This window comes from Podarcis erhardii (assembly GCF_964252035.2).
Source record: "Podarcis erhardii genome assembly, chromosome: 4".
In the NCBI taxonomy this organism is placed as follows: Eukaryota; Metazoa; Chordata; class Lepidosauria; order Squamata; family Lacertidae; genus Podarcis; species Podarcis erhardii.
The window spans coordinates 75,657,988-75,682,974 of record NC_138508.1 but is presented as its reverse complement, the minus strand read 5'-3'; the positions used below and the strand labels follow the sequence as shown (position 1 = coordinate 75,682,974).

Below are 24,987 nucleotides of genomic sequence, written 5' to 3'. Positions count from 1 at the left end.
CAGTGGTACCACGTGTTACATAGGCTTCAGGTTACACACTCCGCTAACCCAGAAATAGTGCTTCAGGTTAAGAACTTTGCTTCAGGATATGAACAGAAATCGGGCTCCGGCGGCACGGCGGCAGCAGGAGGCCCCATTAGCTAAAGTGGTGCTTCAGGTTAAGAACAGTTTCAGGTTAAGTACGGACCTCTGGAACGAATTAAGTACTTAACTCGAGGTACCACTGTACAGCAGATTGAAAAGAGCCTCATCCACTGCGAGTGGCATCCCTCTGTACGGGTAGCAGAGTCAATTAACCTGTGTTTGTTGTCCGGCGGAGACTACAAGAACAGGAAAATCTAGCAGGCTTCAGTGCATATTAATTCTGATGGGTCACCAATTCCATGGTCTACTCTACACCAAACTCAACCCTTTGTATCAAGCAGAATGAGGCAGATTCTTGATGTAGTCTTGCTAGTAACTGAGTGGGTTACCAGGGTACAAACAGATTTAGCAGCTCAGAAAGACAGCAATCGAAAGCACAAAGATTTAAGGCAAATAACTTTTGAGAGTATCTGACCCCTTCCTGCCCACAGCCCCATTAACAAGAGATTTGAGTCTGAGATCTGCCGCATCTTCTCTGCAGATAACAGTTTCCTCCCTCTGAGCAGTTTGGTGCTGGGCAGCTTCCTGTTCCTTCATCTCTGGGTTTGTTTGTTTTAATACTCTTCCCTCTCAGTCCTTCAGGAGAAGCCATTTCTTCATGATCAGAAGCCTGCTTGCTTATGCCCTCTTCCTTGTGGGACTGCAGTGGTTGCCTGACCTCCCAACACTGGGATCACTGACAATCGCCAAGAGGGAAAAGAGGTCAGTGCGGTGTGGGCACAGCAACAAGAACAATCTGCCACTTGGATCCCACCACCCTGACACCTCACTCCTCCATTTCTCAGTAACCAGAATCAACCCCAGCACTGGGAAGTTAGGTAAACCATGGGTAGGCAAACTAAAGCCCGGGGGCCGAATCTGGCCCATTCGACTTCTAAATTCGTGGACAGTCCGAGAATCAGTGTTTTTACATGAGTAGAATGTGTGCTTTTATTTAAAATGCATCTCTGGGTTATTTGTGGGGCATAGGAATTCGTTCATTTCCCCCCCAAATATAGTCCGGCCCCCCACAAGGTCTGAGGGACAGTGGACCGGCCCTCTGCTGAAAAAGTTTGCTGACCCCTGAGGTAAACACAGAATCACAGAATTGTAGAATTGGAAGGGACCACAAAGATCATCTAAGTCCAACCCTCTGCAGTGAAGAAATCTTTCACTCAACATGGGGCTTGAACCCATGACTCGGCAATGAACAGTCTGATACTCTACCAACTGTGCTATCCCTCTGCACTAGCCCTGCTCTGCCCCACCGACCGCCACTGCTTCCCAAATCTAGTTGGGGACTACAATTCCTTCAGCCCCAGCCCCGTGTGATGGTAGTTGTGGTTCAAAAGGCTCTGGTGGGCACCAGGATGGACAAAGCTGTCCTTAAAATTTCCTCACAAAAGGGAAATTCTTCTATTCAAGAGCTTTTTGGGGAGGGGGGCCAACAGAGACACAGGAAAAGAAAGTCGAAGCAAATTTGTTGGCAGAGAAACACTCCTTCCTGCATTTTATAAACCTAAATCACACCAGTAAGCGGGAAACCAGAGGGCTCTGTTGTGAAGGAGTTAAAAAATGAGTGCTAAAAATAAAAAGGTAGGGCCCCCACACCCTCCAGTACTAAAGTCGTCAGTTCTTCCCCAACCTACCTTCACCCCAGCCTTTTAGAGACGTAGCCAGGAGGAATAGAAGTTGGTAAAAATGACAAGGTGAGCAATGAAGCTGCTGAAGTAATACTGGAAGGGAAAGAAAAATAGACCATGCATGCAAAAGAGCCTTATGAAACACGGCAACCTTATGAACCACAAAATCCAGCTGAATACCTGATGAAATCTCTGCACTGTAATTATATTAATGCCTTAGCTAGCTCGATTGGAATTTTTGTACCGTTTGCTTTGGTTTCGAAAGATTTATCGTTTTGATGTGCACATTTGGGTTAGGATTCTTACACCCTCCAAGGGCGCCTGGAGGTAGATTATAAATCCCATTTGTAGAATGTGTTTATGCAAAACACATTTTCTAAGATGTCTGGGTAAACCTGCTATTCTCCCTTTACATTCCTGGAGTCACTCTTTGCTTGTGCTCACCAAAGTAAATTGCCTGCCGCTTACACCTGCTTTAAGAAAGGTTTTTGTACTGAGGAGAAATTCTGAAAAGGGGGGTGGGGGAAAGCCCATCGAGCCAGCATGCAGGTAAACATCCCTGATTCAGGGCCTGTTTCTAATTCCAATAAAAATAAGGGAAGCAACTCTTGTGTCTGCTTTCCCAGTTCCTCTTGCCATGTGTGAAGTGAGACTCGGCACTCAAACCAGTCTTCTTCCAGGTGCCGCAGGATGTTTTGGGCCACAACTCCCAAGAGCCCCAGGTAGCACGACCCAAATTCTGGGGTGATGGAAGTGGTAGACCCAAACTCCTGGAGGGCAGCAGATGAGGCAGAGCTGCACTAGATCCATGAACAGATGGCTTTTGGAACTCGTCAACCCAAGAACCACAAGCAGCGCTCAAAATTCCCCAGGCACCAGGCGTGTTTTGCGACTGGCACAAGTCCAATTGCGACCATGTGGAGATCTCTGGATTCCATCTCCATCTGGCTGGCCCCTCCAGCTTTCTTAAGCAGGTTAAGCAGACGAGCTGATTTGCTGCATTTGTATGGTTCAGCTCCCTCTTCAGTTAATCCTTACAGTGACCCTGTGAGGTGTGTTAAGAGGCTGCGATTGACTCCAGGGTCACCCAGTGAGCTCCTTGACTGAGTGGGGCTTTGAACCCTGGTATCTCCCAGGTCCTAGTCCGACACTCTAACCACTGCATCACACTGGCTTCCTAGAGTAATTCTGGTATGAGGTAGCTATATAAATCAAGTAGGTTAATTAAATACAGTGCTACCTCTGGTTGCGAACGGGATCCGTTCAGGAACCCCGTTCGCAACCTGAGCAGAACGCAACCTGCGTCTGCGCATCTGTGCGTGCGCAGGTCGCGATTTGCCGCTTCTGCGCATGATGTCATTTTGAGCGTGTGCGCGAGCGGCGAAACGTGGAAGTAACCCTTTCCTGTACTTCCGGGTCACCGCGGGACGCAACCTGAGAACACTCAACCTGAAGCAAACGCAACACGAGGTATGACTGTACAGGGAAAGCAAAATGTCACAAAAAAATGGATCTGAAATATTTTCCTTGAAGCCTGAATTTGTTCTTTTCTGGATTGTTTTATTTGATGTTGTAAATGGCTTTGAGATTTGTTTTTTAAAATACAAAGCAGTACAATTACGATGATTATGATTATATGATTATGATTATTATTTTCATTGCAAACCCCCCCCCCATTGCCTTGACATTCCATGTTGTGGTGACCATAACCTAGGTTTAAGGTGCCGTTTGGTGATTAGATTATATATCTGAGTTTCCAGCACTGATGGAAGGGAAGCCTCTTCCAGCAGGGCTCAACTTTCTAGGCAAGGGGGACAAAGGAGTCCAGATTTGGGTCAGTTTGCATCCACACAACACAATTCCATTTGCCAGTAGAGATGTCTAAGGTGGAGCTGCCTTAAGTGTGCATATGCACAGAAGTTTGCTCTGGGTCCAGCTTAAACACCAGGCTTGGAAGATGAAGTCCCAGGTTGTGGTGGGGATGAGATCAGGAAAGTCTCGGATTCAATCCCTGTCATTTCCAGGTAGAGCTGCGAGACATCACTGTCTGAAATCCTGGAGAGCTGCTGCCAGCCCGTGTGGGCAATACAGACCAATAGTCTGACTCGGGATAAGGCCACTTCCTACGTTCCACGATAGGCAACAAGAGACAACACAAAATAGGCAGTTGTGATGGTCACCCCGTTCAGCTGCGCAGCTCCCTCCAGGGGGATACAAAGAAGAAGGAGAGAACGGTACACAAAAACCACAAACACACTCAGTTGCCCCCAAGCATAACAATACAGTGGGAAAACTCGGCTGAGATTCAAAGCAAGCAATTGGATACCAATGAACTGCTCCGTAATCTCTCTCCTGCTACCGACTCTTAATGTGACTTCTAGAAACTTATCTCTCAGGCCAGAGGAAAAAATCTACTAAGGCTTAGATTTGGTTGACAAAACTCTCAAGCGCAAGCAAATGATGTCTTGGGACACTAAAAATTCCTTTTTCTTTTCCAAAGCTTTTCATCTTTGATGGGGTTTGATTTCTGCTTTTAACCACTGTTTATCGTAGGTGGGATTCTTGCTGCTTTACTTACAGGCTGTAAATGGGCCTGGGGAATTTTTCTACAACTGAAGTGTGGTATAGCAATGCTTCTGAAAACAACAAAAACAGCAACATTAAACTAACCTCGGTTTTGTTCATTTATTTTGATATCCCACCTTTCTTCCACAGATCTCAAGGTGTCTTACAATGAACTGATCCAGCAGGCTGTTCTTAAATGGATCTCCCTTTCCCCATTTTATTTTAAAAGCAACCCTGTGAGGTAAGTTAAGCTGAGAAACAGTGACTGGCCCAAGGTCACCCAGGGAGCTATATGGCTGACTGGGGATTTGAACCCTGGTCTCCTAGGCCCTAGTCTGGCACTTTAACCACTACAACACACTAGGCTTTGGTACTTAATTTTGTGTTTCCAGAACCACCACATTGGATAAGAACTACATATCTGAATGAGATTGATGTAAAAGGTTCATGTTGATTACCACACAGTGAGGACTTCTGCCAAGGACCCATGGGATACAGAATCCAAGGCACACGGTTTCAGAGATAGAGCGAGGTATATTGCACCCATAAACCCCAGTTCACAACCACCAATCAAGGCAATAGCCAGGCAGAGGCTCATTTCATCATTGACCTTTCCTCTCTACAAGCTTTCTCCCAAAGGTCTCCAAATCTGCTTCTATTCCCTTCCCGTTAGTGCAGCGGTATGGACTCTGGGGTCATCCAGATGTTGTCTGCATATCTATTTGGACTTATTTATACACCGCCTTTCCCCCAAGGTGGTTCAAATATTTAAACACAAACAAATGGCACCGAATATTCTCAGGCCAACTTCAGGAGCTAATGGAATTTACACCAGGTCCAAGCTTCCTTGCTATTGCAGCAAAGAATCTTGTGGCAGGTGTACGGTTTTACTGCAGTGTTAAGCTTTTGTGGACTGCAAACCACGTCATAAGGTGCATGAAGAGGTTCAGGCATTAGAGGAAATGGGACTCCCTAGCACCAGCCCAACTTTCAGGGATGGTGGGAGATGTAGTCTAGCATCATCTGATGGGCCACAGGCTTTAGTTCTCAGTGAATTGACCTTCCTCTCACCTGAGCATCATCCTGCAATGGCACCACCAGGACGATGCTTCAGACTGCACATAAAAAGTGTTTTGGTTCCTGAAATTCATTTTAATTGTGCAAATGAAATGTAACTGTAGGAATCCTACAGGATGGGGTATAAATGTGTGAAAACAGTCTAGATCAGTGGTTCTCAACCTGTGAGTCCCCAGATGTTGTTGGACTACAACTCCCATCATCCCTGACCACTGGTCATGCTGGCTAGGAATGATGGGAGTTGTAAGTACTAGATTGGCTTAGGATTTAAATAAGTTAAGTGATGAATCAAAATGTTTAATGTTGAATTGGTAAGATAGAATGATGTTAAGTGTTGTAAGTTAAGCTTATAAGAACTTTGATTTGGAAAACCGTTAAAAGGACATGTATTGAAATTCAACTAGGGGGATGCGAGGAAGTCACTTAATAATGTTAATAAGATTAATTTGAATAAGGTTATGTTTTATGTTTGTTTGTTTATTTGTTTGCAATTTTGCGAAAACCCATAATTTTTTTTAAAAGAAAAAAAGGAATGATGGGAGTTGTAGTCCAACAACATCTGGGGACCCACAGGTTGAGAAACACTGGTCTAGATCCAAGAACCCCCAGGCATGTACCTCCAGATGGTGGAGATTTCAGGCACTATCCTGGCGCCCAGGTATCTTCACTTGGTCGCAAGTGGCCAACAGGCAGGAGCAAAACGCGCCTGGCACCTGGCTAATTTCAAACACTGGGCAGATGAAAGGGTCCGGTTGTGTTGCTGCAGGTGCGCCGTGCCATTTCTTCTCTCTATGCTCCTCCCAGTGGTCAGTCCTCCTCTGGTCACTGCTGTGGATGCACGGCTTGACTGCCCGTCTCCAGGCACTGTGGTCATCTGCAAGGGATTCCCACACAGCGGGGTTGATCTTGCCAGGCTTCAGGTCACATTTGCAGACGTCTCTGTAATGTGGAGTCCGTCTGCCAACACTAATCAGTGTCCTCACCGTTCCTTGCTGTTACGTATGCCGGCGTGGTTGCTCGAGAGCGAACAGGCAAGACTCCCACTGGTCTTTTCAAGGCTTTATTATCTGTGCAAAACATTTACAGTGCAGAGCGTCTCAATTCCATGTCTGCTCAGTCGCTGGCAGAATCTGGGAGTGGGCGGTCCTTAAAACTTTCCCCAGTATAGCAGCCTTTTGACCCCCATCCTACGCCTCCTCTCTGCGCGTAAACTGACTGTGCAGAGAGGGCGTGGGCAAAGGGGGGCCTGCCTCCCCCCCCCACTTTGCTTAGGCTCGGTGTTGCGTCTCTTGCATCTTCCGAGCCCTGCATCCCTTCCCCACTGAAGGTCGGGCTTCCCTCCTTGCCGGAGGAAGAGCTGCTTCTCACAATCTTCGGAGGCTCCCTGTAACCCAACTGCCCTTCCACCTCTCGCCTCTGAGCTGATGGCAGCTCCCTGAATTTTACTTCAGAATGAGAACAGAAATCGTGCTCCAGTGGCACGGCAGCAGCAGGAGGCCCCATTAGCTAAAGTGGTGCTTCAGGTTAAGAACAATTTCAGGTTAAGAACGGACCTACGGAACGAATTAAGTATGTAACCTGAGGTACCACTGTATATACATGGCCCTTCCCTGCCATGGTTAGCCACGTGGCAAGAGAAATGAGCCAACACTAGGCTGCCACAAATAAGGTACAAACCAAAAATCTGCTGAAAATGCTATTGTTCCAAAAAGAAAATTGTAACAGAGTGCAGTGTGTGGCAGCTCTTAAAATGCCAGCACCTTGATTCATACCCTGAAACCATGGCAAGCATTTTGTAAAAGCACCCTTACGTCAAGCCTGAACCTCTTCAAACGGGGAAGTCATTGAAGATCTTTCGGCAGATAAAACTCTCAGTGTTAACTTCCTGAAACAGGATCCCTGCTACTAGGCAACCACCCCCAGAAACACATCGAAGTAAACGTAATCTATCATTACTGCAACACTCCAAGCCAGCGAGGATTTATGAAATGACTTGACGTGAGGCAAGGCCTGGCCGCTGCTCCCCTCGGCCTCGCTCAGGGGTAGCATTACTGTACAGAGAGATGGCCAAGCAGTAAAACGGTGTTATTAAAGATTCCCAGAGGAACACTGTTCTTTCCCATCTATAGTCGTTATTATGTTATATGATGCGCTTTTCGCATGCAAAACGTTGTACCATCTTTCTCTGCCTTGACCTCATCCCAACCCCATGATATAAAAGTCGGGGATGGCGCCAGGATCCGATCAAGCTGAAAAGCCACCTGAGGCCAAAAAAACCCTGCCTCTTCCAGGAACCAGGCCAAAGGCAATTTTAAGTAGCCCCTTCCATGCTAAAGTGCTACCACTAGAACTCGTTGCTATGTTCACTGTGCTCAAATCTGTGTCCCTTCTGCAGCAGCAGTGGGTAGGAGGTCAATCAGTCAATAATTCATCATGGTCTGGACTACCACGTGATTGAAATTTGTGGCAATCCTTAAAGAGAAAGGAGTCGCAAAGAGCCAGAAAAATACTAATCCAGAACATTAGAAAATATGGATTAAAGAAGAATTATAATGGACTCCCTGAGTGATAAACTAGGGTGGGAGGCCTGGGAGGGGGACTGAGGAAAATATCATCCTACAGAAGGAGGAAAAGCTGGATGCTATTTACAGCTAGAAATGTTCTGGAGTGCAGATGTCACATATTTTGAATAATTACTTTATATATAATTGGAAGACAGAGAAGCGGAAGTATCTTTCTTTTTCTTCTTATTCTTTCCTTCTCTTCTTTCTATCTTTTCTTTTTCTTCTTTCTTTCTTCTTTTATTTTTTCTTTGATAGACTATTTAGATTAATGTTTTAGTTTGGGGAAATCGATATTTGATAATGTTCTGTAATTTTCTTTATATTCCAATAAAATTGATTTTAAAAAAAGATTTATCACAGTCTACAAACCATAGTGGGTAGGTGGTACAGGGACTCTTTGAAAGTCCTCTATCCTCCCAACATTTTGGATCTGGGCCTCTTGTATTTTTAACCTTCTGTTGGAAGCCGTCCAGAGTGGCTGGGGAAACCCAGCCAGATCGGCAGGGTAGAAATAAATCATCATCATCATCTTCATCATCATCATTCTGATGTTACTGACAGGGGAATTGTTACCTGCCTATAGACACCCTAAGAGCAGGAATTTCAATCCAGACCCAAACTTGACACTTAATGGTAATGGTAACCCACAAACTATGGCTTATTGTGAACGACCAGCATGCTGGCGATCACTGCTCAACTGTACCCTTCATTTCCCTATGCCAAGGCAGAAGGAAACACACCCAAGTGCTGCCTTAACATACCAGCACTCATGGTTTGTTTTGCTCTAAACAAACCATGAACAGAAGCCAAAGTCTGTTCCTGGCTTACAGCTTGTGGTTTGTTTGGGGGGAAGCAAACCACAAGTGCTGGTTTTCATGGAACGCTAAGCCAGCACTCTGGTTTATTTCATTCCAGTGCAGCACAGGGAGAAAAAGAACAGGCATGATTGAGCAGCAATAAGCCTAGGTTTTAGTCGCTCAGTTTTTTATTGAAGTATTTTTGTATTGCCACATCATAAAATATCAAGGTGGCGTACGTTACTAAAACATTAGTTGGAACATATTAAACAGAAAATCACTAAGTTGACTGAGTAATCAAAGTTAAACAGCTGCAAAGGCCTGTTGGTATAATCACTGTGTCTCCTAAGCCATGAAGATATTATGCATTCTGAAGAAATTCCAGAAAAGCATAAAAGTGCAGAAGGTCTGCAACGACAACTTCAACACTAGCTGATAAATTCTGAGGCAAGAGGTTTCCTGGTTAGTCCACTTATTCTATCCAATTCTTCTCTTTCTCCTTTATGCATATTGTGAAATAGGCTCTGTGTTGACTATGAAAGTGCAAGCTGTAATGATATAGCTTAGTTGGCTTGATATCCTGGTTTATTTCAAAACTCGTAACCATAGTTTCCTGGTTTGGATGAAACAGGAAACAATGGTTAATTGGATACATCCTGGTTTAACCACGGCTCGAGCGTGATCAGAAGACTGTGATTAGATCTTCCAACTATAAAAAATGATTATAAATTGATTAATTACATTTTATGTATATTATGCCACAACTATTTTGCTATTCATTATGCAATTATTGTTGTTATTCTGTTGAATGGCTGAATGGACGGCTCCAATGCTATCTAAGCAGCAGCAATTTGAAAGGGTTTTTTTTAATAAAAAAAAACCAAAAAACCCACACGTTCCTTTCATGCCATCTCCCCCAGGCTAAATCCATGAAAAAGCTATCCAACTAGGAAAGAATACAGGTGTTATGTACTGAAGTTCTCACCCTGGGCCAGCAAGGGGATACTGTAGATAGTTTTCACTCAGGTCCACATAAGGAAATAAGGGATTGAAACTGTCGTTCAGTGATTGGATAGTTACAGAAAATGGTTACTGTTGTGTTCTAGTGGAGCTCTATATAAGCAGGCTGGCTGAACCCTGCAGTTCTGTTCTGTTCTGGCCTGTGAATAAACAAGAGCTGTTTGAAGAATCGCTGTGTCGTCTGATATGTTCACTCACAACTTAACAACAGGTATCTTATATGCAGTGCTAGAAACTCACGATATAGAACATAATCGCCAAATGGCATCTTATACCTAGGTTACGGTTGCCACAATAGAATGTCTAGGCACCAGGGGCTTTTTGCAATAGAGATTGTTATTGTTGTTTTCATTAATATGTGGTCACAATTGGACCTGCGTACGTCACCAAATGCACCTGGTGCCTGGCTAATTTCTAACACTGCTTTTCCAATTACAGATAGGTAGCCGTGTTGGTCTGCCATGGTCAAAACAAAAAAATTCCTTCCAGTAGTGTATCTGAAGAAGTGTGCATGCACACGAAAGCTCATACCTAGAACTAACTCAGTTGGTCTTTAAGGTGCTACTGGAAGGAATTTTTTTATACTGCTTTTCCAAGTAGTTTTTCCAAGAAGGGCTATTGGAAGTTTGTGTGTCTGTGTGCCTTAGACTGGGGAAACTACGTAGGAAGAGGTTAATTCCCCCTTTTCCCCAGCGCCACTACTCTAATAGAAAGAATAATAATCAGATGTTTCCCACCCCACATCAGATCCTATAGTATTTCTCCTGGGTTCCATCTGTTTTGACCCTCAGCCAGCAGATTCACTGCACTTGCTGATTTCAGAAAAACTCATTCATTCCTCATATTTGTATGCCGTTTTTCCACACACAAAAATCGTGCTCGAAGTGGTTTACGGCAAAGAAAACAAAACATTTCAGAACCAAACAGTGCAAAAAGGATTTCCTAACAACAGAGCAAAACAATACAGCAGCAAATATAACATACAAAAAAGCAACGTATCAGAACTGTAACTATAACAAGATTGCATGAACAACAACCGGCAAACAACAAAAATAAACAAGGGAACTTTACAGTTTCACCCTGGTCCTAGAGACACTTCTGCCATGATGTTAAGCACCAAAACATTTTAGCGGATGCGAGATGGCAAATGCACAGACTAAAAAATGGTTGTGGATTGCAGAAGTCAGTCAGGCAAAACTCAGTTAAACACGCCAAACTGCTGACTCGGGGAAAACTTCCTCGTTACGGGAAACCTGAAGCTGCAGCCCGAACATCAATCCAGCAATCTTGTGTCAAGGTCTTCCTCCTTCCATTTCTTTAATGTGTCGTCCAACTGACACCATGTCCCAAAGTCATTAAACCATGCGTTTATCACTGGCCTCTGAACCACATCAACTAGTCATTTCTCTGAGCTGGTCAGATGACCTGACAAGCCATAATCATCATCATCATCATCATCTATGATTTATACCCTGCTCATCTGGCTGTGTTTTCCCAGCCACTCTGGGCAGCTTCCAACAAAATATTAAAAATACAATAAAACATCAGACATTAAAAACTTCCCTAAACAGGGCTGCCTTCAGATGTCTTCTAAAAGTCAGATAGTTGTTTATTTCCTTGACATCTTATGGGAGGACGTTCCACAGGGTGGACGCCACTACCGAGAAGGCCCTCTGCCTGGTTCCCTGTAACCTCACTTCTCACAGTGAGGGAACCGCCAGAAGGCCCTCAGAGCCTTGTAATCCTTGATAAGGTGGAAGAAAAGGGGGTTTCGAGATCCCACAGCAGACTGCTTTCAACTTGGTGGGCCACAAGTTGACCAGGCCCTGCTTTAAAGGCAGCAAAAGCTAGGAGAGCAGCCCATCCTCTCAGCCTTTAGAGATCTGGTACAGCTCAGCGAACAGAAAAGCTGGAATGCTACACTGGAATGTATCATGAGTCTCTGTGCCTCTCCCCAGATGTTCCTTTGCCTCTTCTCCCTGCAGCCAATTAAGCATGCAGAATCTGCTATGTCAGCCTTTGCCAACCGGCACTGGCTTGGCCTGATGGGAACCGTAGTCCAAAATATTTGGACGGCGCCAGCTTGGCAAAAGAGGTTGCTTATGCAAACAGTTAGAAGCAGGCACCTTTCCACCTTTCTGCTTAACCCCAGACACTTAAAAATCTGCTCTGGCATATCCTGGAAGGTGAGCTCGTTTTATGACTAGCACATGTTGCATGCCGTCCTGAAACTGTATTTGATGAAGGGTGGTAGAAACCTTTCAATAATAAATAAAATATACAAAGACTGTTTCCCTTTCCAGGGAAAAAGCACACTCTTCCCCCTCTGTTCTGAGGCCACGTCACAAATACTGCTGGACTCGAACCCAAAGATGTTGAGATTTTGCAGAACTGAAGCAGGCTGCGTTGTCTCATTGTGCCAAAGTGGTTTGCGTTTCGGCAACCCAAGCCACTTATTTAGAATGGAAGCAGATGTAAGAATGGCTTTGCTAGATCGGACCGAGGTCTATGTAGGTTTGGCATTCCATCTCCAAAAGCATCCAAGAGAAATGCTTTTGGGATGCTCAAAAGCAGGGCATCAATTAGAATAACATACTTAGAACTCCATATTAATTCATCCACACACACACACAAAAATAAAAAACATTGACAAAGCACCATATCTCACTAAGATTTAAACCTAACAGGCCTGGCATCAATACATGACCACTGGGCAACTGCCATGGGCCCAGGAGAGCCCACCGCTGAGTGTTAAGCTACGTTTTTAATTTCTCACAATCCAGAGCAATGGAAAATTTGGACAGCATTTCCCTGTTTCCACTGCCGCAGCAAGGTAAGCCTGCTGGCAATGTAAGATGTGCCCTGATGTAAGATTCTACCAATGGCCTTCTGAAAGCTGCAGTCGGACCAGAAACCTAGCAAGCTCCACAAGGAATGAGCTTCAAAACAGCCCCCCAACTCTCCAGCTGTAAGGAACCTCAAGCAAAGCGGTTTGGTTAAAGCAAGGAATGTGTGAGGGAAGAACAGCTGCTGCCCTGATTTTCAGAGGCTATTGCTGCTGCATTGCATCATCTGTCACAGTGCTGTCACTGTGATGCTTCTGCCAAGTCCAGTCCATCGGATCCCTGGACCGGCACTGCGGCGGTACCTGCATTGTTTAAAAAAAAAAAAAGCAGGGGAAGGGAAAAGGAAAGATTTGCAGGTTTGCTCCAGCTCCAACGCTCTTGAGTAATGCGTTTCGAATGATTCAAAAAGTTATCATCAAGAGTTATCTAGTTATCCTCAAACATCCCTTACTGCAGGTGTTTCCTGTCTATACAGAACTGATGGAGTGCCACTGCAAGCAGGCACTGCGGCTGCCAGCTTTATTTATCTTCTTCCCCTTCGCCATCTTACACTTTTGAGCGAGGATTTGTGCTGTTGAAGAAACTGGCAAGTAAAGCAATCAACTTATCGGCGAATTAGCCTAACTGAGCGATCAAACTGCAACGCCCGGAGAACGATGCCCACGTAATTTATCGAGCGTAGAATGCGCTGCATGCTACTTTTTGAGAAGGGCATCTGGAAAAGCCGAGTTCCTTCCCTTGGTATATACTGGGGATTTATGAAGGCTTGACGCTTTGGAGTTAAATGTCGCGTAGTTCAGCCCTGCACAACTGGTGGCCCACCAAGACAAACACAGCACACCAGACACACACACTGGGATTCACCATGTGTTTAATAAGAGTTCTGTTTCTGCAGCTGCCAGGCCAGTAGCACATCAGCAATGTTACGAAGCAGAGCCTCTGCCCGCAGTGGACTATGTTCAGCTTGGTGGATGCAAAGTTTTACAGTCGTCTCAAAGCGAGAGGCAGCCCCTCCAGAGAGATATTAAATGGGAGACATGGGCAGCACTCTAACATTCCACTTTGCCACCCAATAGGCTTCATGGAACTCCATGGACGGCCAAGAGATGCACAGCAGCAGGACCTTATAACACATTATGCGTAAGCCCCACTTTCCCCAGTTTTGTGCCCTCTAGACATTTAGGACTGCAATTCCCATCATCCCTGAGCACTGGCCATGCTAGCTGGGCCTGATGGGAGCCGTAGAAAACATCTGGGTTCTGCTCCAGCGGGTAGGACTTAAACCAATGGATTCAAGTTACAGGAAAGGAGATTCCGACTAAACATCACGAAGAGCTTTCAGAACTGTGTCCAATACTGGGCACCACAATTTAAGAAGGATGTTGACAAGCTGGAACGTGTGCAGAGGGCAACGTAGATGATAAAGGTTTGGAAACCAAGCAACAGTTGAGGGAGTTGGGTCTGTTTAGCCTGGAAAAGAGGAGACTGAGAGGAGATACGATAGCCATCTTCAAATATCTCAAGAGCTTTCATGTGGAAGAGCGAACAAGCTTGATTTCTCCTGCTCTGGAGGACACGAACCAATGGCTTCAAGTTACAGGAAAGGATATTCCAAAAAAACATCAGGAAGAACTTTCTGACAGGCAAGAGTTGTTCGGCAGTGAAACAGACTCCCACAAGAGGTGGTGGACTCTCCTTCCATGGAGGGTTTTAAGCAGAGCTTGAATGGCCACCAGTCATGGGTGATCTAGTTGAGATTCTGGCATTGCAGGGCTTTGGACTTGATGACCCTCAGGATCCCTTCCAACTCTACAATTCTATGCTTCTAGGAAGGCTAACTCTGTCTCACCCTGTAGCACTTACTGGAAAGTACAGGCAGTGTTATGGGAAAGAGCAAGTATCATCTTTCCCCTTGGGACTCCCACGCTTTCACAGCTGCCAACGAAAAGCCTGGGCAGGCCAGGGCAGCTTCAGAGTATTCCCACCTGCTTGAGAGCACCCGCACAATCGTTTCCTATCTTGTTTTCTGATCCTTGATATAGTTCAGAAACTTCACTGCCAGCAGCTTCTGCTCAAGTCGGCCACAACTGAGACTCTCAGGCCGGGTGCGACAGCATCAGATCACACCTTCCAGACCCCGAAAGCCATGAAACCCAACTGACAAATAACGATGTGGTAGCAAATGACTAGTCTAAATAACCTGGGAGGACAGCGAAAGCATTTTGGAAATACCAGAAGTTCATTTTAAGCAAGGTGCTGTTTACACAGGCGTTGTTCAAACACCGGGTTAGGTGGAGGTCACACACTGTACTCAGATAACAAGATGTTTCAGAGAGATAAGATTAAGCTAATGGGCCCTTGTGCCAGTATCTTCAAATAAACTCCAGTGTTCTTCTTCTGGGGCTCTAGGGACTAACCACCCAAACTCCTCCTCCTCGCTGGGAGGCTCGAAATTTTCCGTTGGAAACCAAAAACAAAAATCACGGCACAGGAGTGCTATACAGATCCAAGAAAAGTAACCAAGACACACAAAGGGCTGAAATAATTACAGCAAAACTACTAATGTAGTTCAACTAACCTACCCCAGCTGCCTGAATGTGAATTTAAACAACAACAAACACGTTATAGGTAAAAAAAATAATGGGAGAAAAGAGAAGCAGCAACACACTGCAGAATTCAGTCTAACTAAGGGGTGCCTTAACCTGTGGCTTCCTTCCAGATGTTGTTGATCTGCATCTGCCATCATCCCAGACCAGTAGCAGCATTCGAAATTCGCCAGGTGCATTTTGCACCTGGCTATCGTCCACTCGCGACCAAGTGAAGATGCCTAGGCACCAAGTATGACACCTGACATCACTTACCATCTGGAGGTGCATGCCTGGGGATAATTGGATCTGGGCTGTTCACACACACTAATATCATACCCTGTAGGAATAGCCCAATATTTACATGGACTGTCCCTGGATCAAGTGACTTTTCTTCTTCAAGTTCTCAGAGTTCTCAACCCAGCTCTAAGTTGTCCTCTGAACTAATCAGATGTTGAACTCAGAATCAGTCACAGACAGTCCATCATTTGGTAAATAAGATTCCTGCCCCAAAATGGCTACTAGACATTCTGTTCTGGTGACTGTAATCTTGGTTTAAGGAGCTGTTTGGCGCCTAGTTTATATATTTGAGTTTCCTTACCCTGGTCCCTTTGTCTCCTGGTTCAACTGTGCAGAGAAAAGAGCAAACTGCATAGGAATCAGACTTTAACCAAGTCAGACCACTGGCCAATCTAGCTCAGTATTGTATACACTGGCTGCAAGCAGCTCTCCAAGGTTTCAGGCAGGGATTGACCTGGATATACCAGGAATTGAGTCGGGGACCTTCCACATGCAAGGCACATGTTTCTACCAGCTGAGCAATGGTCCTTCTTTTAGTACAGCAGCATCAAGAGTGTAGATCAAGCAACACCTGACTGCTGTCTAGCCAGTATCAGAGCCCACCACGTCCAACATCACTGCTGTAGACCCTGTCCCCCCTCCAAATTCTGGAGCCCCAGTCTGCACAAGGAAGCCCCCGTTGGAATTGCCCACAACGCCATGCAGCAACGTAACATATGCTGCTGTCCAGCTACCTTTTCCTTCTGAAGTAAGTCTAACCCCACATTTAAGCAGAAACAAATATGAAAGGGGAGAGACCCATCAGAGCAGAGCACCTACAAACCTGGAGCTGGTTTCTCACAAATACATATACATCATATACATATACATATACATATACATATACATATACATATACATATACATATACATATGGGACGCGGGTGGCGCTGTGGGTTAAACCACAGAGCCTAGGACTTGCTGATCAGAAGGTCAGCGGTTCGAATCCCTGTGACGGGATGGGCTTCCGTTGCTCAGTCCCTGCTCCTGCCAACCTAGCAGTTCGAAAGCACGTCAAAGTGCAAGTAGATAAATAGGTGCCGCTCCAGCGGGAATGTAAACAGCGTTTCCGTACGCTGCTCTGGTTCGCCAGAAGCGGCTTGGCCATGTGGGCCACATGACCCGGAAGCAGTACGCCGGCTCCCTCGGACAATAAAGCGAGATGAGCGCCGCAACCCCAGAGTCAGTCACGACCGGACTTAATGGTCAGGGGTCCCCTTTACCCTTTTTATACATATACGTATACGTATACGTATATGTATATGTATACGTATACATTCACTGGCCAAAATCAAGTCAAGTGAATAGCTCAGTTGGTCAGAGCATAGTGCTGACAACACCAAGGTTGCAGGTTCAATCCCAATACAGGACAGCTGCATATTCCTGCATTGCGGTGGGCTGTATTAGATAATCTTTAAGGTCCCTTCCAACTCTACAATTCTATAAGGCTTTGGAAAGTGGGTCAGAAAATGGGAGCATCTCAGGATCGACTGGTTCCTCCAATTACTCAAGCTATTAGGATATATGCCATGTAAACCACACAACACCTATCCAACTTACAATTATCCCAAAGCCTGGAACAAATTTGCTTGGCTAAGTAAGAGGACAATCATTTGTTTCGTTTATTTGTTGTTAACTACAAATTGCCCTTCCTTTTAAAAAGGAAAAGGGTTGCGGCTGTTGTTACGTTGGTACTGACTCCAAGCGGCGCCCGTTCTGTAAACAGGCTGGCTAGAAAGATTTAGCATCGGGGCTTCTCTAATTACAAATGTTCAGAAACAATTTAAGTTCCAGAGCCCGGGGGCAGCCAAAGAGCCACAACTTTGGAATATCCCCTCAACTGGAGATGTGAAATCATTGCTCTTCCCCACTCCCCTCCAACACTACTGGAAAACATCCATGCGAAACTGTGAAATCAATAATGGGATTTGCTGGGAACTAAAAAACAACAGCAACAAGTCTCTGCAGTTAAGTGCTTGCTCAGATTATCTCACTTTTGCATTGTTATGACTTACGAGTCTGGGAGCTGGTATCTGGTGAGGGAGGAAAGCAATAGAGTTGTAAAGAGAGGGAAAACTGGGGTCTGTGCAAAAAGGAAGGGCAGTTGGCAGGGTCCAGAGACTGAAGTTCAAAATTAGCTCAAGGTTATTGTCTGAAGTAGCTGAATGTTGGCCCATCATTTAAAAAACAAGACTTTAGTGCTGACTTGCCCCCAAATGGCAGCTAGATATTCCATTTTGGCGACTGCAACCTTGGTTTAAGGAGCCGTTTGGCACCTAGATAATTATGTATCTGAGTTTCTAAAGCTGTTCAGCTGTGTGCACACACTCCCATGCAGTACACTGAATCCCGTGTGCTCCCACGGCTGGTTTGTGAAGCTATGTACACACAACTCACATCTATCCTCTTGAGATATACTGAGTTTTGCTGCCCCCCCCCCCCCAATTTGAGTTCCATTTGAAAATGTAGGCCATATGAAGGCATCCAGTGTGGTGTAGTGGTTAAGAGCGGTAGACTCGTAATCTGGGGAACCGGGTTCGATTCCCCGCTCCTCCACATGCAGCTGCTGGGTGACCTTGGGCCAGTCACACTTCTCTGAAGTCTCTCAGCCCCACTCACCTCACAGAGTGTTTGTTGTGAGGGAGGAAGGGAAAGGAGAATGTTAGCCGCTTTGAGACTCCTGAAGGGGAGTGATAAAGCAGGATATCAAATCCAAACTCCTCTTCTTCTTCCACTCTATGCCCACAAGTGCCAAGCGGGCAACTTGGGAACTTGTCCAATCAATCATATTCTGCAATTTGAAACACAGTGGGGGGGGGGGAGTGGGAATGACCTTGCTGCATTTTAAGGCAGTGGTGTGTACAAAGCCTCCGCTTAGGTCACAGTTTCTAAACCACCACCACTACCGACATCACCGGTCCAAAGGCCTATGCAAAGCAAAATATCTCACTGCCTCCTCCTTATTTCACTGCATGTTACACACCAGGCATGACCAAAAGGAGCAGGCAAGTGTTCAAGGAAAGCATGCGCTTGTTTCTTCCGATCAAAGATGCTCCTGGCTTCCAAGTTCTTTCACTCCCACTCGTTACCACCTTCTCTCCTGTTATATCTGGCCAAAACCTCAACACAATCTGCGGTATCTGCTGGCACACCCAAGGATATGCAGCCGTAAGCTACAGAACTGCGGGTACACTTTTAAGACTCTTGGTCTGAATTAAAGACTAATGCACATCTTTATTAAGCTTGGCACATCACTTTTAAATGCTCACCTTTTGTTTTTTTGGCTTATGCTTTTTAAAAAATTAAACCTTTTAGACTACCAATGACCCACAGAAAGGGAGAGCCAGCGTGGTGTTGTGGTTAAGAGCGGTGGACTCGTAATCTGGTGAACTGGGTTCGCGTCTCCGCTCCTCCACATGCAGCTGCTGGGCGACCTTGGGCTGGTCACACTTCTCTGAAGTCTCTCAGCCCCACTCACCTCACAGAGTGTTTGTTGTGGGGGAGGAAGGGAAAGGAGAATGTTAGCCTCTTTGAGACTGCTGAAGGGGAGTGAAAGGCGGGCTATCAAGTCCAAACTCCTCCTTTTCCTTTATAGCCCGGGATTCGGGCTGCTGCCTGCTATCCGCAAGCCTTCGGAGCCCGGCGGGAACTCCCACGAAGGCTTGCGGATAGCTTCCTGAAGCCTGGAAAGCGAGAGGGGTCGGTGCACACCGACCCTTCTCTCACTCTCCAGGCTTCAGCGAAAGCCTGCATCCACTCCATAGGACGCACACACATTTCCCCTTCATTTTTGGAGGGGGAAAAGTGCGTCCTATAGAGCGAAAAATACGGTAAGTACTTAACCCGAGGTACCACTGTATTTCCTTATATTTTAAGGCCCTCCACAGCTGCAGACATATATTGTGATATATCATGATATTTAGCTGGTGATATATTGTGATGTTGAAAACCAGATATTGCCCAGCCCTAGTACAGAGTGCCCAAACCACAGTTTCCCTAATTCAGGCACCAGAGCAAACCACAGTTTAACAAATTCAGAAGTCTTCTATTTGGCAGAGCACAAAAAGGAAAGGAGGGGAAGGGACTGCAAAGACACATAGTGCATCAATAACTCAATAACTCATGGTTGCTTAGGCCCAGGAATGTGATGTCTGCACCGGGCCAACATTTTCCAAAGAAGTCTTCTCTGTCCACACTTTTGCCTACAAGTCATTAAAGAAAACAGCATCAAGAGACGTACACCCACATCTGAATTGGCAGTGAGAGAGGCAAGTGCAGCAAAACTTTGCTAATTCACATTTCCCTAAGCCGTACACCCTATAATTGAAAAATAGGAATCTCTATCCTTTTCTGTCTGGTCAGCGAAGATTTAACTGCATATTGCTGTAATGAGGTTTCAAATTACTAGGGCAGAATTACTGCACTGCTATAAATATAACAATTTTCTGCAAAGAAGTAATCTCCAAGAAGTATGAACGAAACAATGCATTTGCTATTCGGGAATAAAGTTAATTTCATCTCGCACGAGACTGCACTGACAACAGATCTATACCGCGCCCCGCACGGCAGCAATTTAATAATATGGTAGTTGGTTAGGTAATTTAAAGTCAATCAAATAGTGCTATGAAAATCGTACATAAATAACATTAAGAGTTCATGATGGATTGAAAATTGATTTTTCCCATTTCTAAAATTAGCAGGGAAAGTATTTTAGGAGCATTAGGTATTTCACATAAAAGCAAGTCACTGGCTGAGGGTATCTAACGTAGGAGGGCAGTCAAGGACACATTTGGGGAAATGTGTAATCTAATGCTGTTTTTCTGCTTGCACATGGAGTCAGTGAGACTTAGGAACAGTGAAACCTGCCTTAAACCAAGTCAGATCCTCTGTCTGTCCAGCTCAGGATGGTCTCTATTGACTGACAGGAGCTATCAAGCTATTATTAAATAATTTTTTTTTAAAGGGTTTCAGATGGGGGACATTTCCAGTGTCACTTGAAAATGCTGGGGTGTTTTGACTGCAAAGCAGCCGTCCTGCAACCAGTTTTAGAAACTCAGATATATAAGCTAGGTACCAAAAGGCTCCTTAGACCACAGGTGCAGTCGCCAAAATGGGATGTCTAGTTGCCATTTGGGGGCAAGACGGTTCTAAAGTCTTATTTTTCAAACGATGGACTATGTGATTCTCAGTTCAACATCTGGCTAGTTCAGATGACAACCTTGAGCTAGGTTAAGAACTTTTGAGAACTCGAAGAAGAAAAGGCACTTGATCCAGGGACAGTCCACATAAACGCTGGGCTATTCCTACCTCTTTTTCTTAACAGTGACACGGACCATTCATAACATTAAGTATATTCTTCACAACTGTGGGTGGGGTAAGGCAAGTGATAGCGATTAAGTATGACATTGTTCACCGCTCCTGCTCCGGCCGCGCAGAAAAAGCATTTTGGTTCCTGAAATTCATTCTGATTCTGCAGGTAAAATATAACAAATAGAATGCTACAGGATGGGGTATTAAGTGCGTGAAAACAGTCCAGATCCAATGATCCCCAAGCATGCACTTCCAGGTGGTGGAGATGTCAGGCACTATCCTGGCAGCCAGGCATCTTCACTTGGTCGCAAGCAGCCAAAAGCCAGGGCCAAAATGCACCCGGCGCCTGGCTAATTTCGAACACTGCCTGCCACTGACCTGTAGGCCTTTCCCACCACGTCAGTGAAGGCTTGCATAGTGAGTTTGTGCAGACATTACATTTGACAGGATTTTTCAACCCTGGTCAAAACAGTGCGACCCAAAGCACATTCACTCAGAAGAAAGCCTCGCTGGGCTTGCTGGCTAGGATCAATCCCGCCAACTCGCCCAAAAGCTTGCATGCATGCACACAACCACAAAAAGGCAGAACTACTCCAGCCTCCAACCAAACCCTCAAGCGGGACCACTCTTCCGCAGTAAGACGGTTTATGGAAGAAAGCCTATAATACGTCGATTCCATAGAAAGCGGACCAAGGCACACACGTGTGCAGGAGAGGGGAACGAAACGAGAATAAAAAATAACGCGAAGAAAAGGAAATTAAGCAGACACCAGACACCCGGGCGAGAAAAGCACTGTCATCACAATAAATCTCTTATTTTATCACTTTTTTTATTATGCCAAAGGAAATAGGAAGCCAGAAGCGGGTAAGGCCACCTGCACGTTGCAGAGAACGGTTAGTTGGGGCAGCTGTAGGTTCAGAACCGAGAAACCTTTTCAACTATCAAAAACAATATCTAAAGCTTCATTTTCCGTAGCGACGGAATGCCGTTGTCTCCTGGCACAATTTCCCCGCCAGCGGGGCCCACAAGTGCAGCCACAAACCTCCACACGTGGGGGTGGCCTTTCCACATCTACATGCCACTACCGCCACCATCAGGAACAGGCAGAGTGTCTGCCCCCCACCACAAAAAAACCCCTTTCCAGTTACCTGCAGTAGACCAGGCACTCCATGTGGTTGATCTCTTGGTCGGAGAGGTACCGGCTGTAGTCTTCCCACAAGTCCTTGACCGCGGTGACCGCCAGGATGAAGAGGACGGGGGCCAAGGCCAGCTCAGGCTGGAAGGCGTTGACAGCCGGCACAAAGTTGAGCAGGGCGATGAAGACAAAGTAAACGTTGGCCAGGCGATGGAACTGCTCAAAGAGGTTTTTGGGCAGGAAGGACAGAGCCGTGTATTTGGTGGTCTTCAGCCTGTTGTCGGCTGGGGGAGGTGGGGGGTTCTCCGCTTCGGGCCAAGGTGCCAGCAAGTTGGAACATACTCTCCGTGTCTTGCCTGCATCTTTCTTCTTCTTCCTTTCTTTTTCCTCCTTCTGCTCTGGAGAAGACTCCCTTCCACCTCTGCCTTGTGTCATGGTCTAATCCACCCCCACCCCCCCAAAAAACCCCACAACACACACACACACAGAGAGAGAGAGAGAGAGAGAGAGAGAGAAGCAAAGTTAGAACTTTTCCCGCACTTTCCACATGGAGAAAGCAGCCAGCCCCTCTCTCCCTCCTTTGCAAGATGTGATCATCTTTTTGAAAACTTACTCATGCCCTTATTTTCTTTCTCCCCTCCCCTCCAAGCTAAGAGAGAGGTGAGGATCCTCCCTCCAGCTCCCTTGAACCCTCCCATCTAGAAATTTCTGTTTGGAATAGGGATCTCACTCTTTCTGCCTCTCCCCTCCGAATCTAGGAAGATGCTCTCTTTTCTTCTTCTTCTTCTTCTTCTTCTTCTTCTTCCACTTTCCCTCTCCTTCAAACTTCCCCCCGCTGCCTTGCCAGCGACTCCCGGGCGAGGAGGAGCTGCAGGAAGAGGAGGAGGAGGACTCGCACAAAGTAGTCCTTGTCTTACTTTGCACGTCGTTTCTCGCCAGCCCACGGCTAGCTTTCGTTTCCGCTCCGCCGCAAAGAACAGGGGCTCTTGCTTACGGGAGGGAAGCGGCTGGCGGGGCGCGCGGGGAGGGGAAGAGAAAGTTGCACTCATACCGCGCGGCGCGCGGGGGAGGTTCCGGGAAACTTCCTAGAAAGAGATTGGGGGGGGGGAGCGGGAGGAGGAGGAGGCTCACAAGGCCGAGGGAATAATCCCACTACTCACCCCCCTCAGAAAAAAAAACACAACCCACGGAGGCGGAAAAAGTAAATATATGAATTTGAAGCGGGCGCAGCGTGGCTGTGCGCATGGGAACTCCGCGCACCACGTGCGATCCGATCCTACGTCGGTTCGATCCCATGGGGCTGCCGCGTAAGGCTGCTTCATGGGGCTACCCTAGAACACACTCACACACACACACACTCTCTCTCTCTCTCTCTCTCTCACACACACACACACACAGTGTGTAGAGAAGGCTTTCCCAACTTTCGGTTTCCTGCTTTGTTTGGACTACAACTCCCATCATCCCTAGCTAGCAGAACCAGTGGTCAGGGATGATGGGAATAGTAGTCCCCCAAAAAACAGCTGGAGACCCAATTTTGGGAAACCCTGGTAGGGAAAGTATAAAGAGATGGTGCGTCTAGAGCAGGAGTAGGCAAACTAAGGCTGGGGGGCTGGATGCGGCCCAATCGCCTTCTAAATCCGGGCCACGGATGGTCCAGGAATCAGCATGTTTTTACATGAGTAGAATGTGTCCTTTTATTTAAAATGCATCTCTGGGTTATTTGTGGGGCCTGCCTGGTGTTTTTACATGAGTAGAATGCATAGCTGTCAACTTTCAGATTTGATAATAAGGGATCAGCAGCCTCACCTGTCCCAGGGACAGTCGATGGGATATCTAACAATCTGGGATAGCAGCGGGAAACGGCGCTGGAATAAGGGAATTTCCCGCAAAAAAAGGGAAGGTTGACAGCTATGAGAATGTGTGCTTTTATTTAAAATGCACCTCTGGAATATTTGTAGGGCATAGGAATTTGTTCATCTCTCCCCCCCCCCCATGGTCTGAAGGACGGTGGACCAGCCCACGGCGGAGAAAGGTTGCTGACCCCTGGTCTAGAGACAGAAGGAAAGTGTGGGTGGATAGAGTATATATCGATAGTGTCTATACAGATATATTATTTCTGTGTTGCCGGGGGTTGGGCTAGATAACCCTCGGGGGTTCCTTCCAACTGTTAGCTCTGTGTCTCAATCGGTTAAAGAGGTTTCTTCTCCCATCAATACTGCATGGCAGGCAGGGGTTGCCCCAGGACTATCCCCGGGATCCCTCGGGATGGAGGAGAAGGGATCCTGTTTAAAAGCTGTTTAAAATGGCATTTCCAGGGATGATGGCCTCTCTCTCTGTCCCCACCCTTGAACTTGCCACACCACATTCCTTCCACTTATGCACCAGTCATGGGGTGGTGGTTGGTTTTTGGGTTTGTTTTGTTTTAACACTTTTTCTTTGTTGCTTTTCAATTGCTTATATATACTGTTGCTTATATATATGGAGAGAGGCGGTAACCTGACGTCAATTGCTTGGAAGAGGCGAGGAGATTGTTTTAGATGGGCACAATCCTGCGTATGCCTCCCCTGCTAATGAGTCTCAGGGAATTTAGTGGGGTCTTCAATCGCAAGGATGTGTGCACGCAAAGTGATTTTTGTTTGCGCGTGTGAATGAGCTATTAGAGCAGGATTTGCCAACCCCAAGTAAATCCACAGCTTCTCTACCGCAAGCAAGTGATGTTCATGCCGCGTCAGTTTGATAACTACCTTGCTGGCAACCTGATTCACATAATATATACTGAAAGATGAGAGAAACGAGAAAAATAAGAGCTTGAAGAGACAGCCCATCCCTAGCTGATGAAGGAGATCCACTACTTTGTAAATCAAGCAATATCTAAATTTTAGGAAATAAATAAAATACGGTAAATATTCTCATCCCTGATATGTAGCCAGTCAATCTTTGCTTAAAAACTTCCCAACTCCACTTCTCCCAGGGAGTCCATCCC

General features: G+C 46.1%; 1 protein-coding gene across 2 annotated transcripts in view; it reads right to left on the bottom strand.

The window, feature by feature from the left end:
- The window catches only part of LOC309340302 (phospholipid-transporting ATPase VA-like), an 81,839-nt gene extending 58,752 nt beyond the window's left edge, over positions 1 to 23,087 (bottom strand). The window contains exons 1-2 of one of the 2 annotated variants that reach the window (XM_081858993.1): positions 22,735 to 23,087; positions 22,018 to 22,442 (exon numbers count right to left, since the gene is read on the bottom strand). In XM_081858993.1, coding sequence (XP_081715119.1) covers positions 22,018 to 22,439 — 422 coding nt within the window. In that variant the 5' untranslated portion in view covers positions 22,440 to 22,442; positions 22,735 to 23,087. Of the gene's footprint in view, positions 1 to 22,017; positions 22,443 to 22,734 lie in introns of those variants that run through there. The other variant, XM_081858992.1, reaches the window with a different exon arrangement.
- Between the last annotated feature and the right edge of the window lie 1,900 nt (positions 23,088 to 24,987).